Genomic DNA, 21,504 nt, shown 5'->3' with positions numbered 1-21,504 from the left:
TATAATCATCGAATAGATCAACGGGTTCATGATATATAATGCTATACCTATTACCTCCTATATATTACCTATACAGCCATACTAGCAAATTTTGATAAAAAAAAGTTCTGGTCGTAGCTGGTACTTATAGTTGTAACAAACGGTGATGATGTCGTATTATACCATCTATAGCTTTAGTGGGCATTGGCATTGGTGCTTTATAGAAGCACCGTCGGCGTGCGCATAAAAACTCGACGTATACTGCTAAGACAGCCATTCTTTTGGACGTCGGCCAACAGCGGTTCCCCTCCCTCCAACCCCCCTCATCAACGCCATTCACATTTTCTTTGGACTAACCTCCCTTTGAGACCTTGAAAATTCACGAATCCTATGTAGTAGCTATTTATATATATATACTAGTAGTTGATGATGCTGCGCAATGGAAATCCAAATCACGAAAGAACAATAATATACGATCGTGTGCATGTATGCGTGTGTGTATGTGTGTGTGTATTATGAATCAAGGAACAATATAATATATTATTATTGTTAGAGTCCTACACGGCGGCAGAGCTCACGTAATGCGATGTTGCCATATTATATTATTATGTATGCGCGCGCGACCGGTTGCCCTTGACATCGAGCAAAGCGTGTTTTTTCGGTCCATCATGCCGCGTCTTCCTACTCCGGCCGAATCGCGACGATAGGTACACAGCCCGCGCGTTATCCGACTAAGACTATCTGTACGAGTTGTACATTATACAACTACTATAGGTACGGCTGCCGTAGCTGTGTATTATATGTCCTCGTTGTGTAGCTAGTACCAGCAATATAGGTAGATACCACGGTTGGATGAGATACCGACTATAAAAAGTATCTTGGTATATACAATACGACACGAGATAGTTACCAACTACATATATTGTTTTATAGGCATCTAGGTGCATGCGAAACACTTGCTACTTGAAAAATTAATAGATCGAGATACTCTGAAAAGTTTTTGAATATTTCTTATAAATATATACAAAAAAGCGGAATCAAATATTTTTTTAATCGAATAATAATTTTATTGATTTAGGATAATAATACACATACAATTTATTATAAATAACGCGTTCCTAAATGCTCGTATCCACCTTGTAACATACTATTATAGTATTATGAAACTAAAAAAAACCATACAAAGTTGATTAATAACTAATAATACATATAGACGCTTTAAAAATTACAATTATAGGTACCCAATACACACGCGGCATAGGCAAATCTTGATGTTTATGGATTAGTGGTCGCACGAAAATTATACTGTTCGATCTCTTAGCTAATTAATAATCATTTATTTTATATACGTTTCAGACTTTAATATAAGTATTTCATTTATACATTTACTAAACATGTTATAGTAGATCTAATCAAGTCATTTTTTGGTATTTCTATAGGTAAAACAGTTTAGCTTAATATTATTATCTACAAAGTCGTTTTAACGTTACATTTTTCTGAATAAAATTGAACTACTAAAAATTATTTATACATATGTGGTATTCATATTGTTTCGAATAACTTTATAACATTTCTAGGGGAAAGTTCATTTCAATGTTTACAGGGAGGGCGGTCACCCCACTCCAACCTGTGGTTTGCATCTATATGTATACCTTTAATACACCGATTAAGGTGTGTATTATTATTATGGAGCATTACTATTATGTACTCATAACGTGGGTGTAACGAACTCTCTTATGTTACGTATATCATATATTCATACTCGTATATTATGATATTCTTAGGTGTGGATTATATTTTTCTTAACACACTGCATTTGACAGAAACAAATGTTTATCAATCGGTTTTTACTTGGTGCGTAGTTCATGTATACCAATAATTTTTCGGTTTTGAATTATACATATATTTATCGAATTATAAATCGAAAACTGTATATACGTTCTTTTTTTATCATATCAAATATAAAAAGAAAACATTTCTATACACAAATTCCGGAGTAGCTTGAAAATGTTGAATATGACGTGTCGTCGAAAACAATAATTCTCGTAGTCGATGTGAGAGACAATTGTGAATGCGTACGAGAGAAATATTCTGTGAGATCGCAGTATTAATGTTTAGATTAGTGTAAAATCATACCTGTACGACGAACATGGTTTGAAACGTGGGTAGGTATGCGCAAAGAACTTTAATGACCATACACGTAGTATAAAATAGATTAATGTAGTGTATTTGATTTTTTTTTAAATTGTATGGTTCTATTTTCAGTCACACACGTGTCATTTTTACTATACACAAAAAATCTCTGTAGTTTTTGCCAATATTTAAAAAAAAAATTTTTTTAACATAATAATCATGAGATTTTTCTTAGTACATTATAATATTATTGTGTATAATTCTAACTATAATAATAATAATAAGAAGAAGAATAATAGTTCACATTTTTTAAAAGTTTTGTAAGAGTTATAGAATTTCTTCAATATCACAATTGTTTTTAAATATAATTCCTAGCTGTGTATTGATAATTTATGAAGTATGTCTAAATCGCTATTTTTAAATAACTTTGATGTACCAAGAATTAACTATTACTTATATTCTTAAACTTTGAGTTATGCTTATAAAATCAGTAAAAATATTGAATTTATTTTATGAATATTCTCCACAATGTACTTGTATATTTAAACTGTTTACAAATGTCAAAATATGTATTTAATTAATTAAATACACATTTTGATTAATTATATAAGTAGGTGTATACATTTTTTTTAAATATAGGTATTTAAGCGATGATCACTAGGGGAAATTTTAATTTTTAGTAATGATATTAATATTAATCATTTTTATTTAATAACTTCAAAGAAATATTATACTTAACACATTTATATGGAATTAATTCCAAATGATTGCGTTTTCTTAGGTTAGGTTAATTAGTTTTATAAAAATTAATTAGCATGTATATACATTTTAAATTACATTTCTATTAATTTAAATTAAAATTTTTTTGATATTTTTTTCTATATTCATTGATTTACCAAAACTATTTAATAATTTTGGTAATTTATAGATTTTACTATGATATAACTGAATATTATACCTAATAATGTATCATATAATTTTTTTTTAATTTTAAGGTTCATCACTATTCATTAGCTATATCTACTTATTATTTATTACACATACTCACTATTAGAATGTTTTTAAGTTATTTAATATATACATTTTATGTCATTTAGTTTTAGAACAAAAAAATATTTGGAATGAATTTAATTATTCTCGGGTTAGATCAATATACTAACCATGCAATGAAAAATTACAATCGACCTATAATAAGCTTTAGGAATTACACCTACGTGGCTTTTAAAAGGTTTATTTTCTGTTTCAAGGCTATTTTAACTGAACAATTCAAATAAGTACCAACGAATAATTGTATAATAATATATATTATACATTTATAAATAGTAAATTATTGCATATAATTTAAAGATTTGATTTATTGTATAATTAAGTTTAAATTGTCTATTATATCTGGTAATTTTTTTAACTCGTTATACTAATTCATATTTCTTAATTCTTATATTACATTTGTAGTAAACCCAATAATATACATATCCACTTGCTAATATTCAGGTGGCAAAACGCTTTCGTAAAAAGAAATCGTTAACAAAAAGTAAATCATATTTTGTTGAAATTAAATAAATTAACTTCAAATACTTAATTTTATAAACTATGATTCTTTGAAACCTATAATAAAAATATTATATCTGATAAAAAAAATTGCTAATTTAAAATTATTCAATACAATTTAATGATTCGATTATCTGTCATTAAATGATTTTTGTGCAACTCAGCATTAGCATTTGAAAATTATAGCATAAGTTTAGGTAACTTACCTATATTGCTTAGGTGAGTTATAGCCTATAGATACTATAATGAACTATTATTATATATCATGTTCTTTTGTATGTCTTTATTTGCAGTTATTATAATATATTATAATCTGCACCAGATGTCATATTTTATTTTATACGTACAAATATTTCACTATGAATATCGTTATGTGATATTATGTATAATATAAACATATTTTATATTTATGTCATTACATCTTAACTGCTTAAAATTAATCACTACCTAAAAAATACTATTCATCTTCATAATTGCAATTAAAAATTAAAAGTCGATTAACCTTAATTTTTACTTCACTAATGTATTTTATTATTGGAAAGCGAATGAAATTGCGTAGTTTACGTGACTTTGCTAAAATATATAATAATACAATATCATCACATGTAGATAATTGTATTATAAACGTTTGGCATATTTTGTTACGATTGTTAAATATAATGCTCACAGTCGGAATCTTTTTACCATTGTTAATTTTTATATTAAATATAATGATTATAAATTGTTAATTATAAGCTTTAACAAGTCATATTACTTTTATACATCTATATCTTTTTTACATACAAAGTTTCATCATTTAAACTTGAAATTATTATAGTATTATAGATTTTAATTTGAATTATATTTCTGTTTTAATTCAAATCTAAGCTGAGCTTTAATTTAGACAAAAGAACGCTATTCTTAAGTTTTTTGAATGTATGCAAAAAGTTATATAATTTCAAAATAATGTAAATACAATTTTATCTCGAATACAATAATTATTTTTAACTTGTTTATCTGTAAATCGTGAACAAAATAACACGTTACTATTAAATTAGTAGATATCTACTTAACGTATTATTATCTGTATAATTTGTGCGGACGATTCACGATGAGAAGTGTTAAAATAATTAAATGATTCGTTCGTATTTCGTAATAACCATAAATATTCTTCCTTCGTTATTGATAAATGATCAGAATATAATATTATGTTTTAAGCTGGAATGATCTGGTGCTGTAGACGTCATAATTTAACACATTTATTTTGGAATATAACAATGAGAAACAAATTTATAATTTGAACTGTATTTAACAAATGAAGTTTATCATGTCCTTGAGAGTCTTTTTGTAGATATTTCATGATTTTTGTAATATTATTACTCACTTATTTAAATTTGGTATGACGGTTAACTATTGTGAAATTTACACACACCTAAATTGTGCAATATAATTAACATTGAAAAAAAAAAACCGGAAGTATTTTAACAGGCCTGTTTCATAAGTATATTACTGTTCAATTTTTAATGACTACTACAATTTATAATTTTTTTTTTTTTATAAGTTTATAATTACACAATTTATATAATATTTTGAATCTAATTAGGATTTTAAAATTGGTGCTAACTTTAAACTTAAAATCCATAGTTATACATGAAGTATAAAAAGTAAAACGTATCAACATTTTTTTATATATAGGTATTATGCGATAAAAATTGTACACATATTTGGTTTAAAATTGGAATATTATATTATCATTTTTTTTTAAATTCAGAAATTAATTATTATTATAGTTATGAATTTTAACTAATAATTGCAATTATTATCTTACAGCTTATTATTGTTTTATTCTGTGTCATTAGTGATGTAGAGTCTACTACTTAAAGTTCGTGAAATAGGCAATGAAATCTTATTAAATGTTATAATGATAATTAAATATTTTAGATTTATTAAATCTAAGTATTAAGATTATTATAGACCCAGGCACCCAGCTCAAACGCTGAAAGTAGAACCAATTCGAAAATTCCCATCACGATCTTTGACCAGAAATTAAGTGGTATATATTGCAATGCTTGTTTTTGTTTATTAATAACAATCATCGTAAAGAAATAGGATGTGTTAGAGAGTAGGTCACAAGGAAACCTCAAGTTTCTCCGGAACGATGACCGGTATCAATTTCTTCTCGATGATATTGATATCAGAAACCGGTTTACTTGTAAAGTTACAAAAGTAGAGGGGTTTGGCAGTCAAGTTTAAATTAATAATATTAAGTCTAATTAAATAGATATACAACCGAGTACGACAAATGTAAATTTTATCATTTTTATTTGTTTGTTATCATTTAGTCGTTACCACCAGCATAGACTCAGCAGGTTCCGATATAGGTCAAGTTCATGATGCCTTCTTTATCGGAATTGAAGATGAAGCCAAAGAACGGTTGGAACGGCTGGCGGCTAGTAAACGTATCACACCAGTTGACATTACTAAATTGGCTCATCAGGTATGTTATTTTTTTATTTTAATCATTATATATCAAAGTAATGGTCAATTATTAATAACTTTTGTTCAAAAATGAATTGATTCAATAATTTTCTGAGTACCTGGGTACCCGTAAACTTGGTATTAAATATCAATACATATAATTTCAAGATTTAAAGATTGAAATCTTTTTCATTAAATTCAGTTGAATTCCTGCATAATTATGAGTCACTTTATTTTTATTACGTAAAATGTTTTACCAGTGTTTACGATGAGTCAGGAATTTTGAAAATATAATAATTTATAATGTATTCTATTTAAATCGACAAAAAATAAATAGAATTACTTTATATAAATTTGTTTAGGTAGTTGCTTACTATTTTTCGTGAATTTAAACTAGTGCTGCACGTGTACAGTAATAATATACAGCAATTTTAGATTTTTTAATTTTTGTTTGATGGTTCCATAGATACATTTCAATATCTATATATTGTAGCCTGCGGGTGTATTTTATTATGTTTATTATTTACAAACTTAATTCAACATTTATAAATTTATAATTATACAATTCACATTATTTATAAATTTAAATCATGTATATATTACATCCATTTATATGTATTTAATAACGGTACGTTCTAAATAAAATTATACAATACAATATAAAATTATTTTAAGTAAAAGTATAATATTTTAAAATATTTTACTAGCACATTGATGAAATGATTTTATTTGAAGTATACATTTCTGCTCGTTTTTTTATTTGTTGGCTTTTAGATTGACGTATAATACACAAACTAAGAATATTGATTTAATGTGTAAAATTACGCGTTTTTCACTTTTATATTAAAAATAAAATATAATTTTTTAAAAGGTACTCGATAATTTTATGAACTATATAACTACTATATTAAATAATATAATAAAATTATTTCTGACTTGTTTGTCTCTATCAGGCGCTTATTTATTTATTTTGTTTTAGAATATTAAACGCCCGATCGTATATGCAATTTTTAATACACAAATGAATGTTATGTAGTACTATACTAAAAGTAATTTCTAATGTTTAATAAACAAAAAAGAATAAATTATTATTATTTAATAAATTATAAATTATATCTTATTTTATTTATATTTATAAATTAGAACTAATTACCTACAAAAAACATATCATAACTATTTGAGTACATTTTTATAATTATTTAGCTATGGAAAAAAATTGATTATTATACAGTCTCATATAGATTTTAAAATAAGACATTGTTGTAATAAATATGAATGTGTTCAAATTATATATAAAATATTATTAAACATAGATTATCTAAATATTAAAAAATTTAAATAATAACCAGACCACAGAAATTATTATTTTATCATAATATGTATAATATATGGGTAACAATATAGTATGTATTATATTTTTGAGATATTTCATAACCTTTCAATAATAAGATAAAAAGTTGTTTCACATAATATGCAACAATTAAAACATAAATACTGATATTGCATATTCATGAAGTATATATGCATGCTTTTGAAATTGTTTAAATATTGTATTTTATATATTTACACATATATTTTTAAAACTAATATAATATTATATAACAATATAATATATATTGTAAGTTGTAATAACTGAAGTTTTTCGAAACAATAGTAAATATGATCCTGTAAATCATGTTTTATTTTTTTATGATAATGTTTTGTTATAGTAATATTTAATAATATACATTATTCATTGCAATCTGTTGAAAAATGTAATTTATTAATATATTTGGATTTTTAACTAATTTTTCGTGCATATTAATTTTGAGTAATTTAAACAGTTTGTATTATAAAATTTTGATGAATAATTAGGTATACATTTTTAGTACTATAACTCCAGTTTCCAGTCTATGGATTAATAAAATTAACATATTTAAGAATTAGTTCAGATCTAAATGTTTTAAAATATTTATTAAAACTTAACTTGTTATTTTATTTTATTTATTATAATAATAATTGGAAAATAAGTAGGAAATTATAAGAATACTATTAAATTAATTATTAAAACTTATAAATACTAACTATAAACGTGTTAAATATAATATTGTACACTCTACTCGATTCTCTAAAAATACTAATTTAATAATTTTATTTCAGTAAACACATGTTTATTGTTCATACTACAAAGTTTTAACAAACTGCTAATGTATACCCCTGCCAATGTTAAAAATATATAACTTATTCATAAATTAATAATAGATGATAGTAACATTACATTTTTATTTTTGTGAAATTTAAATTTAAGAGTGGCAAATGCTATTCCTAAATATGACATTTATGTATGATTTCCCATACAATTAACTAATAGATTATTGTTTTTTATATTTATATAAAAAAGGTACCTATGTTATAATCGAACATAAAATATAAACCTAATCATTTTTTTATAATGATATCTAATATGTCTTTTTTTTAACAATTAACTATACAATATTAATCAAAAATAACATATTATAATACATATTTTGAATATAAATAATAAAATTTAGTTAAACAGTATACACAAAGCATATTTCTGTTCAAAATCGTTAACTAAATATAATTTTTATATATTATTACATATAAATATAATAAACAGTAATATATCACATGGTAAATAATAACTGCTGCAATTTTGTATAGAATCAAGTGCATAATATGTTTACTTTTTGAACATATTTTAGGTAGGACTACTACGTAAAGCAGATAAACAAAACTAAATTTCTAGAATAAGTGAATATGCACTATTTCAAGTTGTACTATTCGGCCATTCGGGTGGTTTATTTTAATGTGAAATAATTTCCGACATTGAAATATGAGCGTTGGTCAAAAACTTCAATTTGAAATCGGACACCACGCCATGCGGTCCGCATGAAAACAAATTTGGGCCATTTTATGCCGTCAAGATTTATGAGCCAGTTAATTAGACACGTTTCTGTTTCCGACCTGTAAAAAGGACAAAAGGTTCAACTATATGGCGCCGAAATGCTCCCTTTAACTATTTGAAAATCTTATGACTATGTCTAGTATACGGTATTCTATAACTTGTCTTTAAAACGTTTTTAATATGTGTTTAATCACCACGATAGTTTTTGTACCGTATGGCGTATATTTAATATACATTAATAGATACTTCAGATTGGTTGTAGACAGTATTACCTACCTATAAGCTATAAGTTATATAAATTTAAGTGAGATTTTTTTTCTTAATTTTCAATAATATCCATTACTTATCGTTGGATTATAACTATGCAAGTATAAATAGTACAATGACACAATGTAATATTCATTATTATTTAAAAAAAAATATATTCTTAATGAATAACATAACTATGTACAATTAGCTATAACTTTATAAATATATTAAAATGAACAAAGATATTTTGGCGTTACGAATTAATAATTTTTATTTTATAGCACTGTATTATATGTAGGTTTATTTTTAGAATAGTTGTAAAAACATAGCTAGGTGTAATATATATCTATTAAAATTGTCAGTGTTTATTTTGTATACTTATTTGAATTTATTATTAAAATGAAAATAACTTATATAATTTATTTTTATTTAGTTGATGCGTCAATTGCATCCAACAGCCGAACTCAACGATTTTTTAGACAATAAAGTACACAGTAGCCGTGTCGGTTCTTCATGCCCACCGGATAACGGAAATAAATTATCCGAACAGTCCGATCCCAAACTATCTAGGAGACCTAGTTCGCCATTCAATAATGGTCTTACTGAGGTCCTTATCTGCAAAGATGTTACCGATAGTAATAATAGACTGAAAGCCGTCGACGAGGCCAACGAAACTGAAAACAGGTGAGCTATGATACATGATAATAATTTATTGATTGAAATATTTTTTAAGATACTAGTATCGCAAATCAGTGTTTTTAAAATATTATTTAAGTACTCAGTATTAGTATGCACTACGTAGGTATTTTAGTTGTGGATTGTAGGCCATGTAATATATTTATCAAAGCCGATAACAAAATTATGAGTATCACACACGGCATTAATTTTAACAAGAAAAATTAATTTTCATTTATAATTATTTCACGGATATTATATATTTATTTTATAGCGTTCACAGCGTGTTTATTATACACGTTTTTAACATGCATTTAAATATTTAATTTTGAATTAATGGTGTATTGTGTAGATGATTTAGTATTTATCAGTCATATTTTTTTTTACAGTCGTTTGCTAATTTTGTATAGAGGATTTCAACAATAAATAATTTGCATTTAAATTTAATATAATATTCAATTGGTGAAATTATTTTATTTTGAATATGTCATCTATTCTATTGTGTAAGGTTTAAAAAAGTTTATAAAGTTAGGTCCCAATGATGTTCCCTAACATTTAACATCCTATAGATAGATCGTCATTCCTTTAAATTTGTCATATATCCAGTTTTAAAATATCAAAATTTAAAATCTGTTAGGAAAAAAAACCATGAATTTAGATATTATATATTGTTATCCATGGCATATACTATTTATTAAGAATACTTTAGAAAGCTATATATTATTATGCTGGTTAGTATTTTTAATAATTATGTGTTAAAGTGTGTTTGTAGTGTTAGGCATAATAAATAATTGCTTTCTAAAATTCGTATAGTATAGTATAGTAATAAGAAATTTATAATAAATATACTTTATATTATATAGATATTAAAATTAAAATCATTTTGAGATTATACCTACAACTATAATATACTATAGCATATTACTGTATATAATATAATTCAATTACAAATTTGTATAAACAAATATTAAATTTCTAATTTGAGCTAATGATGTAGGACGTAGGTACATTAAACGAAAATAAGTGTTATTGTAGAATTATTACGAGTAGGTTATTTTACTGAAATTGTTTACGCTTATAACTACAATAATATCTACATTTTAAGCGTTTGTCTGGCTTTGATAAAAATAAAAAAAACACTAGACTCCAGTGAAGGTAAATAAATGTATTTCATTTTTATCGTTTCTTTACATAGTTTTTCGTTCTTACAATTGATTTTATTGTGTAAATCATCTAAAACCATCGATATTAATTTTGCCGTCAGTACTTTTAAAATAATAAATTACAAACGTAGTATATTAATTTCAAATATATCAATACATTTAATCTATAAACGTTTAAAAAAAATGTAAAACGTGACAATCTCTAAAAAAAAAAACCACTTATAATTTTTTATCGCAATTTGAACGTGGTATATAATATGCTACCTACTCGACAATATTTTTATTGCATCCTATATAGGGTTGATGTAATGTCATTTATTACTAGCTAGGGTTATATGAAATGAATCGAAATCATGTAAAAAAAAAACGTAGTTAAGTCAAGCGTAATACTTTGTTTTCGAACAGTACTTATTTTTGTTTTTGAAAAAAATGTTTGTTAGATCTTACTTTAGTCACATGTTTTATCAAACATCCTGAAATTATTTAATTTTTACGAGCGAATTAATAATTATTATTGCCAATGTTTCAAAATATTATGATGTTGAAATAATTGTAATTATTTTAAAACATATTACAATTAATGGGTATTATTTGCTGCAGCAAGCAGCTAGTTAATATATTATATTTTCTCATTTGTATGTATACAATTATCATACATGCATAAAATATTATGGAGTTCGTATAAACAGAAAGAACTGCAGTGCATGATTCCGCCCACTATAGTTTGAAAAACAACTATTTACTGGCAACGTAGACAATGATTATAATGAAGAGTTATGCGAGACCATGAGTGTTTTAAGGTTTTCCCCTTCCAAATCGACTAGATTTCGAAGGGGGCTGTTTATATTTTTTTTACGGTCCACCTGTCTTAAATTTACCACGGTAACGGGCACAATACAAAGGGAGTTTTTTTAACCAACAACGTTTTGATTTTATAGTATATACCTTGTACCAGTGCGTCGACACCGTATAATATCTAATATCCTGTGGTTAATTAAAATAAATCGTCGGTATGCTTTGTAAGTTATCAGTAGGTATACCTAATCAAAGTCGTATTGTACATACATAACCTATTCTCATGATTTATGGATCTTCGATTATCCAAAATTTACGTTTCGTAAGATGTTAAATTTGTTTTCATGTAATGTAATAATTATGTTCTTCTGTTGGTTTCAAATTTCAATGTCGTATTATTAAAAAGTTATATAAAAATTGCTAAAATTACACATATTATTCGCATTATAATCGTTTTAAAATCTTTTCTTTATGTACATTGTACGTCTGCACGATTTATTTGTAGCAGAGGTAAATAATTTATTTGATTTCTTTTTTTTTTTATGAATATCAACTGTCGTATTACATTTTGGTTTTTATATTTTGACAGATTTCTTAACTACAAAAACCGGACAGTGATCTGTTCTGCAATACCATATATATATATATATATTTCGTGTACAGTCAAACGCCATGGTTGATAAATCATATGAACACCGTGACAGTTTTTTAGTGAAAATTTTTAGTTGGTCATACTAAACGGAGAGGAAAATTATTAATAAATCCACCTCTCCCCTTATCCCTTCCATTGTCCTGCGCACACATACTCATACGTGACATAACCAGTTATTGATTATAAAACCAGAACTATATCATATACATATTATTATTATATGTACACGTTTGTGTTAGTATACACAGACAACTAAAATATAAACGACTACATATTTTCATACTTGCTTATATTATGTTATGTCTCTCCAAATCATTGGATAAAACAAATTTATTGCGTATACATATTAATGATCGAAGTGGCTAAAAATAAAGTGGAAGATGGATTTAATAATAATAATATACGTTTGATAAAAAGTTTTAAAAACATATTATAATATTATAAAAAAATATTTTTATATTTTTATCTTAAAGATACATTTTAAACGAGATATATTATTTATTTAATGTATATGTATATTATATATAAATTTATTACAATAATATATATATTAAGAATTTAGATAATTAAAGTGGACATCAAAATTAAATAATTTTATGATAAACATTATTTTGTAGATAATTCATGAGGTATAAAAATGATCATTGAGTAATATTTAAATTTTTTTTCACAACGTAATGAATAATATACTATGCGTATATTTTTTTTTTTTTTTTTTAGTTTTCCTCGAACAGATTTCATTTGTTGATCTGTGGCTATGATAAAGATCGAGTTTATTTTACTGCATTATAAACAGTTTACTATTTATTTTTATTTGCATTATATAATTTTACATATAATATAAATGTAACTTTGGTACAATATAATACTAGAAATCTAATTGGTCACATAATTATGAATTATCTAAAATTTATCTTCTCTTTGGAAATATGTACTTATTCTTAAAATATAGTATAATAATGAGTATAAGTAAATCGTTATAAATCGATGAGATATATTATGTGAGTACAATTTAATATTTTGTATAACAAAACCCGTCCAATCATCAATATTCCATTATTCATTACTGGATGCTTTTAAATATAAATTAAATAATCGTATATGCTGTTCTTTACACGCATCTATTCACATCATTCTAAGGTATGTAATGAATTACTAAATTCGGTGTTGTGATGTCGTTGGCAACAAATATTTCAACTTATAGTACCTATTACTAATAGAAAAATAAAATAATATTACGTAATATTAACACGTTATAAATGTAACATAGGCTGTCCAGAATCGTTTTTCGTATACATCGATTATTGTTACCCGGAATAAACAAAAGGAGGGAATCCATAAAGATCTCAAACCGTTTTAACAGTGAAATGTAAACGTGGGGAATTAAATGCACTGTCTACTATTGACACTACATGTATACGTTTCGAGTTCGACAAATACTACTACGCATATAAATGAAATCCAAAAAGGAAGGAATATTACTGTCGTCGTACGAAAGTGAAGGTACCTATATGGTCGTATATAACGAACAACTACGTAAGGGTGGAAAAGCGATGTGTAGTCTCTCTGACAGGCGATGTAACCACTGCCATTACTAAAACGTTGTGGTAGGGGCGCATAGCAACTCTAAGCCCATGTCCACAGACACACAGACACACACACACACACACACTATCTACAACTTACAAGAGCAATAATAATAAAATATAGGATTTTATTCGGGCGTGCAGACGACGTGCAGTAAAATGGTACAATATAATATAACGTGTACGCTATACACAATATTATATTCGTGCGTGTGACTTGTCACTATACCAAGGGTCAAAAATTCCACGGCAGGTAACTACGTCGTATACGTGCTGCAGCCAGCAGGTACAGCCGGTGCAGGTACGTCCTCGGCCCCACCACTATAAGCCAGCGTCCCATTGTGTGCCGAGGGTTGGGTACAACAAAACGCGCGCGTACACACACACACACACACACACACACACACACACACATACACCCACCCACAAACACAAACAAACGCACCCGGACCGCTCGCACACCGGACGGAGACACGGACTGTACGCTATCCCCCGGCGGCGCGGTTCGGTGGAAGAAAACGCGCCGCACAGGTATATAATAGTAATAATAATATAAGAAGTAGAATTAAGAATAATAGTAATATTATAATGGACGTACCGATCCCCCGCCACCCCTCTGCCGCCCCGCCACCGTCGGTCCGGTTCTCTCCTGGTGTGGTGCGCGTTCCCCGACGCACGCACACGTATATATGTATACACTATTATTATTATTATTATTATTATTATTATTATTACCTACGAACAATTGACGCGCGCGGCAGTTCGGTGTTCGCGTCGTTTGCGTACGGTCCGCGCTATGCACGTTGCAGTTCGCTTGTCCGTCTCCAGTCGTAAAAGTGAGTGCTGCCGTTCGCGAGATACCGCTTGCCGCCGTCGCACGGCACCCACCTGTCGGATTCCCGCTCTGCAATAATATCGTATCATTTTAAACGCTGTCCAATAATAATAATTAATCAATTAACAATACTCGTCCGCGATGAAGCTATTACCGTACTACTGGCACACGTGGTGAGTGATCTACATAATATTACGTTTTATAATAATAATTATGCGATACAAAAAAAAAAAAAAAATAATGAATATTATCTTATTATATTGTCGTATAAATAACGCCGGCTGTCGATTCCGAGTCCATCTTCGCAACAAAACAATATTATTTTAATTACATTATAATATCTGCTATTTTTTTACTGTTATATTGTTATACCTTCGCGCGTCGGTCGTTACGTCTTCGGTATAGTGTATTCGGAGGAAAATTGTTCTCGCACGGTATAATGTTTTTATGGACGTGCGACATTTGCGGAAAAATAATATTATTATTATTATTAAAAACGTTTCTGACTGTATCGTCATGCTGTTGGTATTTTAATATCGGTACCTAGTTAGTTTAATAGGTATACCTTTACTGCATACTATACTAACAACCAGTATCTACCTTCTGAATTTGCTAATAACTGTGCACAGTGTTGAATGGAACGTTTTGGACGTCATTACTCTAAATAATCTAAATAATAATAATTTGTTCACTATTAATCGATATATAAATACGATGCTCAACCATAACCGTTTTTATTTATATATTATCATCGTCATTATAGGTATTATGGTGTGTAGGCAGTCAAATTATTTCAAAATAATTCTACACTACTATATTATAGGTACCTACTGCATGTATGTAGAAAAGAATTCGTTTCTGTTCAAACACGAAATAACGTTTAAATAAAAAAAAAAATTGCTCGATATACCTAAATAATTATTAGGAATACGGTATTTTATTGTTGTATATTACCTACCTATTCGTTTTTGACGATTATTTCCCTATACCTAAGCATCACATGAATACAACGTTAACGTAGTCTAACATGTTCGCAGTTTTATTATAAGCCTTCTCAGTGGGTATAGCCGTGTAGGTATATCTAATCTAATCACATGCGCAAACAGACAAAAGAACATTTTTGCATGTAGAAGCTGTAATTTGTTTCGCTTCTTCAACAACAAAAATCGGTCATATATTGTCTTGTAAATTACAAAGAAGGGGTCAAAGTACCGGAAAATGCATATTTAAAGCAACACATTCGACGTTTTATAGGAACTTCATTTTTGAATTTTTTTCAAATCCAACAATATATATTATAAATAATAAATCGGTTTATTATTTTTGAAATACAAATATTATATCTATTTGTTGGAAAACATATCATATTTTACTCAAACAAATTATGAATATTAGATAGCTCTAAATTTCCTCCCTAACTATGAGTCAAGTACTGATAATTTTTCGTTTTGATTCTTAATCTTACATTATATGTTTATATGTATAATAGTATATTACGTAACTATTGTATGTGACCAAACAGCACCTATAAGGTTATCGAGTTTAATAACTTATAAAAATAATCTAATTTGTCACTAGTCATATATGCGTATTGTTGTAGAGTCATCGTTAATACTTTTTGTTCCGTTTTTTACGTAAAATTTCAATGTTAAGAAGTAAAGTCTTTTACGTTTGATCACGATTAGACTAAATAATACTCGAGGCTATGGGGCTTCCTAATTATGACTTTTAGTTTCAATATGTTGAAGAACAATATTGTGTTCGTAGTACCTACTCGTAAACCGTAATGGTCTGGTCACGTAATAACTGGTTGTACTATAACTTACTATGTTACTACGTATCGATATATGTATTTATTCACAAAGTAACAGAAAATTAGATATTACAAATATAATTTATTATAAATTTATATGGTTACATTTTAATTTCGATGTCGATGTAATAAATATTAAGTCAAAACACATCTACAACAAACATGAAAAAATATCTATATTTTATAGTGTGGTTATTTTTATAGTTAGATTTAGATATTTAGTATACATTATTGATTACACATGTGTTAAATTATTGAGAAATTGCATAAATTTCTGTGCAAATCGTGTTCATCGCTGGAAACATTTCAGTATAGTGTTAGCAACTACAACAACAAATTTAATCATTTACTGATATCAGTGATGTAAACAACTAATACATTTTTATTTAAATTTATTTATTATTCTGGCCGAATTTGTTTTCTATATAACAACCCGTCGTAAAAATATAATATACTATTATGTATCTGTAAACAAAATAAACTAAACTCGGGTTAGAATTCAATGAATGTTCTACCTTACTGATTTAATTATCCATTTAGCTTCTACTAAGCTATTTTTAATCACTTTTCAGTATCGATTTTTTTCAATATGAACGATAGCCAACCTATTTAATTAATGCTAAATTATAGCAGCGACTATTATATTATATACAATAGTTGTTATTATTATTGTATTTAAGATCGAGAAATAACTAAACTCAGAAATATTTTACAAACACATAATTATCATAGAATTTTGAAATACGAGCTTTCCTGCCTTTTGAATATTTTGTTACTTTCCCAAAGCTAGATATAGATGTAGTTAAATCGTGTACTCGTATTGTCTAAACGGCTAATTTATAATACACATATAATAACGATAATGAATAACATTATTATATATTGCCGCATTACACTATTAAACTCATCTTTTTATAACATACTTATTGAAAATATTTTAGAACTAGTATTATTATTATTATTATTATACCGTTAATACGATACTTTATTATATCCAAACGGTATTGCACATTCGGGGTATAGCTTACTACATAGCTGGGTAACCTGTTATTGGCTTATACAGTGATTGATTGATATGTTACGTTCAATTTCATGTATGGTTTCTGCACAAGGGATTTAAGCGGCGTATTAACCATTTTGCTCTGTTGCCAAACCACCTATATATAATCGTTATTATTATTATTATATATTGCTGTTGCATATTATAAGCACATGCATAAGCGTAACTAAACGATAAAATCTCGAATTATCGTATTTAAATATAACGTAGTCGATCTGTAGTACTGGTCATGTTGTGGCTGTTGTTGTTTATTATTATTTTTTTTTTCAAATTTACCGACACGCCTAATTATTTTTTTACCGAGTTCAAGGAAAAATGTATTATTTTTTTTTCACAATTACCTACCTTGTCCAAAATAATAATTGGTTTGTTATGCGCCCAGAACACCGAGTGTGTAGGCAACCAAAATTACAATTGTCTTGCTGAGATACTACATGTCCCGTCAATGACGTGCATTTTACGGTAACACATCTAAGCTTAATCATGACCGAATATGTTGTTAACATTGTATTTTTAATGTTTTAATTTATTTTAAACAAAAATTCTTACCGCATACCGTTTTAATTCCGAGACTATTTACTTTATTTTTGTTTTTCTCACAATTTGGAAGTCTTATAATATCATAAAACAATGTTTCCGTACGTAACTGTGTATACACCGTAGAACAATAATTAAGTTCTAATAACGTTTCATTTTACTAATTATAAGCACGACTTCATATAACACTACAGTTTTATAATATATAAGAACGTATGAAAATTCCGCATCGTGTATTCGCATTGAACATATTAAAAAAAAATTTGCTCATAAAGGCTAAATTTTTATTCACAATTCTTCTATACATGATCAAATATAATAACTTCTAATGTTAAACGAGAAATCGTAACTACAAACTTAACATGCAGTTGTTATTTTACTATATTTTATAAATTTATTCTAAAAAAACAATGAACAATACCAACCAAACCGAAAACTTCTCAAACTATAATAATATTATTGTATTGTAGATATCTATAATATTAAGAGAAAATAATATTTTAGAAGTCCACAACCGCAAACGTTCGAGGCCCCATATCGGTAAGCACTTCACCATGGCAGTTGTCAACAGACGGCGAATTATCTCCAACCTTGTCATCGTACTCGTAATTAGGGTTTTATTATTTTGTTACGTATTTCTTTTTTATCGAATCCATTCGAATTCCAACAAAATTTTCTCATTGGTTTTCTATAGTGTAGTTCGTATATTAACGTAGTTTGACTGCAGTTATCATTTTAATCGCGTTGACATTTTAATGGTCTGCACGCCATGCCACAGTGGCCTATCTAAGTATAATTTTAGCATAATGATATCAATCAAAAGAAAAAAATTACTTTAAAAATATATCATATTAATCAAACACTTTTCAATTTTAAAATTTTATCGTATAACGTGTGCAGGTTGGTACTTTAAATAATTATTAGTTGTAATTAGCTATATGATTATTAAAATATAATAATGTAATGTAAACTAATAACAAAAATTGTCTTGTAAAGGGAAAATGAATGTCTATGTTGCCCTTAATCAAAAATATGTCAATAAACGTACCTACTCGTAAAGAACAATGTCTAAGAAAAAACTTTTATAAAACCAGATTTATTTTTAACATGATAACTTTACTAATCTAACATATTTAATTTTATGATTATCATGTAATGCGTCTTTTATGCCATAATACTTATAATACTCGTGCATCGATTTTAATAAAATATATTATTAAACTCTATATGACGATATACTTCTATATAATAATAATAATAATAATAATAGTTATTTGATTATTAAAATACATATCACCATATATTATGAACTATGATGTGTATCATGCATATATATTAATAATATAACGTTATGTAATTTAATCATCTTATTGTAAGGGAATGCAGGAGGGACATAAACCACTGAATTTGCGTTGATAGTGGTATACGATATATTATGTTATGCATAATATCAATAATACACATTACCAACCTTTAGTTAAAAGTTCTAACTTAAAAAATCTAATTTTTTAAACTTTTTAATTTAATAGTTAACTAGTTAGTAAATTGTCTAAATAACTTAATAACGTAACTAATTCACGAATTTATTGTAACAACTAACTTAGCTTTTACCAGTTAATTTGAAAAAATAATATGTCAAGTTAAATAATGTTTATACGTATATCTATTTATATATACATGATTATACATTATAAATTAGGTGTAATTATAAATTTAATTAATCTATATAATTGATATTTTTTTATTGACACATTGTATATCCGCAATGACTTAAAATAATATAAATGTTCTTAATTTAGGTTTATTTCATATCACTCCTTTAGTTCTTTATTTTAAAATAATTAATAGTTGACACAAACGTGCAATTTCCTGAACCATTAAACCCCATGTGTAATAAGGAAAAAAAATAATAAAATACTTTTTCTAAAAAATATTTTGTTATGATTATAAAAAATCAAAAATCGAACTTCCCAGTGTGTTAAAAGTTTATCCTATGAAATAATTAAAAACAATTAATTAACTTGGTTTCGTAAACAAATCACAACTCCGCTATTCAGTTTTTATTTTTTTCGTTATTAACCTAAGACTTTTAGAGTTAAATGTATTATTATTGCTCAGTTTTGGACTCAAATTAATAATTGTTTTCATTACAGCTTACCCGCTTTTGTATACTACAATAAGCTAAATCGTATGTGTTTGATTCGCAGGTCTCGTCGTAGAAGTGGCGGAGGATTGGTTCGCGTGGGTAGCGAAGTTGGTACGCTGGAAAAAAAGAGAGCCGTTGAAGACGTGACAGGCGATACTGATGGTATGACGGTCATAATGAGTACGCTGGACAATGGGCCTCATCGCGAGAGGGCCGTTGATGTTCCGGATTCGTTTATTGGCCGCAACAAGACGCCGCCGAGATACCCGCCGCCGTCCAGGACGAACCGTAACATTGGAACACAGGTATAATATATATATTATAGACAACTACGACCCACCTATCCGTCACTCTGACCACATAAAATTATCGTGCAATTGTAATTTGCTATAAATTCTAGGCTCGGAGCTTAATGCGTTCAAGAGTCTAACATAGCTAATATAGGTAATATAGGAACAAAAATGTGAAATGTGCAAGAATATGGGTTGAAAAGGTTATTTTAATGTGGCTTTTTTTTTTGACAAACAGAAAAAAAATATAGTTTTAAATTTAAAGAAAATAACGCGTATATTGTTACTTGAATAGATAATTTTTAAACAAAATATTCATAATATCGAATGCTTTTTTATGTTTATTTATATAGTGTCAAGTATAAATAAAAATGTTATTTGTTCATATTGTATATAAAATTTTTATCTTTCTAGTGAACTATATGAGATATTAAAAAATAAATGTTTTAAAATATCCAATAAAAACCTACAGTTATATGTACAATGTGCATTTCTAGTAAAATACATTGAAATATGATAAACATTTTCAAATTTGAAATCCGAAACCAATTTGTAATCAGATTTCTCCTACCTTCCGAACAAAATATGCAAATGAATAATGTACCAGACATTGTTAATTACATAGATACTAGGTACATAGCATACTCACGACCATATTTCTTTTAATGTATAATAATT

At 27.0% G+C, this 21,504-nt stretch overlaps 1 protein-coding gene across 3 annotated transcripts in view; it reads left to right on the top strand.

Annotated features, from left to right (window-relative positions):
- The window catches only part of LOC113556272 (MAGUK p55 subfamily member 5), a 50,069-nt gene that overhangs the window by 12,326 nt on the left and 16,239 nt on the right, over window positions 1–21,504 (top strand). For 2 of the 3 annotated variants that reach the window (XM_026961122.1, XM_026961123.1), the window contains 3 exons: window positions 5,982–6,136; window positions 9,708–9,958; window positions 20,598–20,841. In XM_026961122.1, the coding sequence (XP_026816923.1) occupies window positions 5,982–6,136; window positions 9,708–9,958; window positions 20,598–20,841 (650 nt within the window). Of the gene's footprint in view, window positions 1–5,981; window positions 6,137–9,707; window positions 9,959–14,905; window positions 15,154–20,597; window positions 20,842–21,504 lie in introns of those variants that run through there. The other variant, XM_026961124.1, reaches the window with a different exon arrangement.

The sequence above is a fragment of the Rhopalosiphum maidis genome, chromosome 4 (assembly GCF_003676215.2).
Source record: "Rhopalosiphum maidis isolate BTI-1 chromosome 4, ASM367621v3, whole genome shotgun sequence".
NCBI lineage: Eukaryota > Metazoa > Arthropoda > Insecta > Hemiptera > Aphididae > Rhopalosiphum > Rhopalosiphum maidis.
This window is presented reverse-complemented; position numbering and strand designations above follow the sequence as displayed.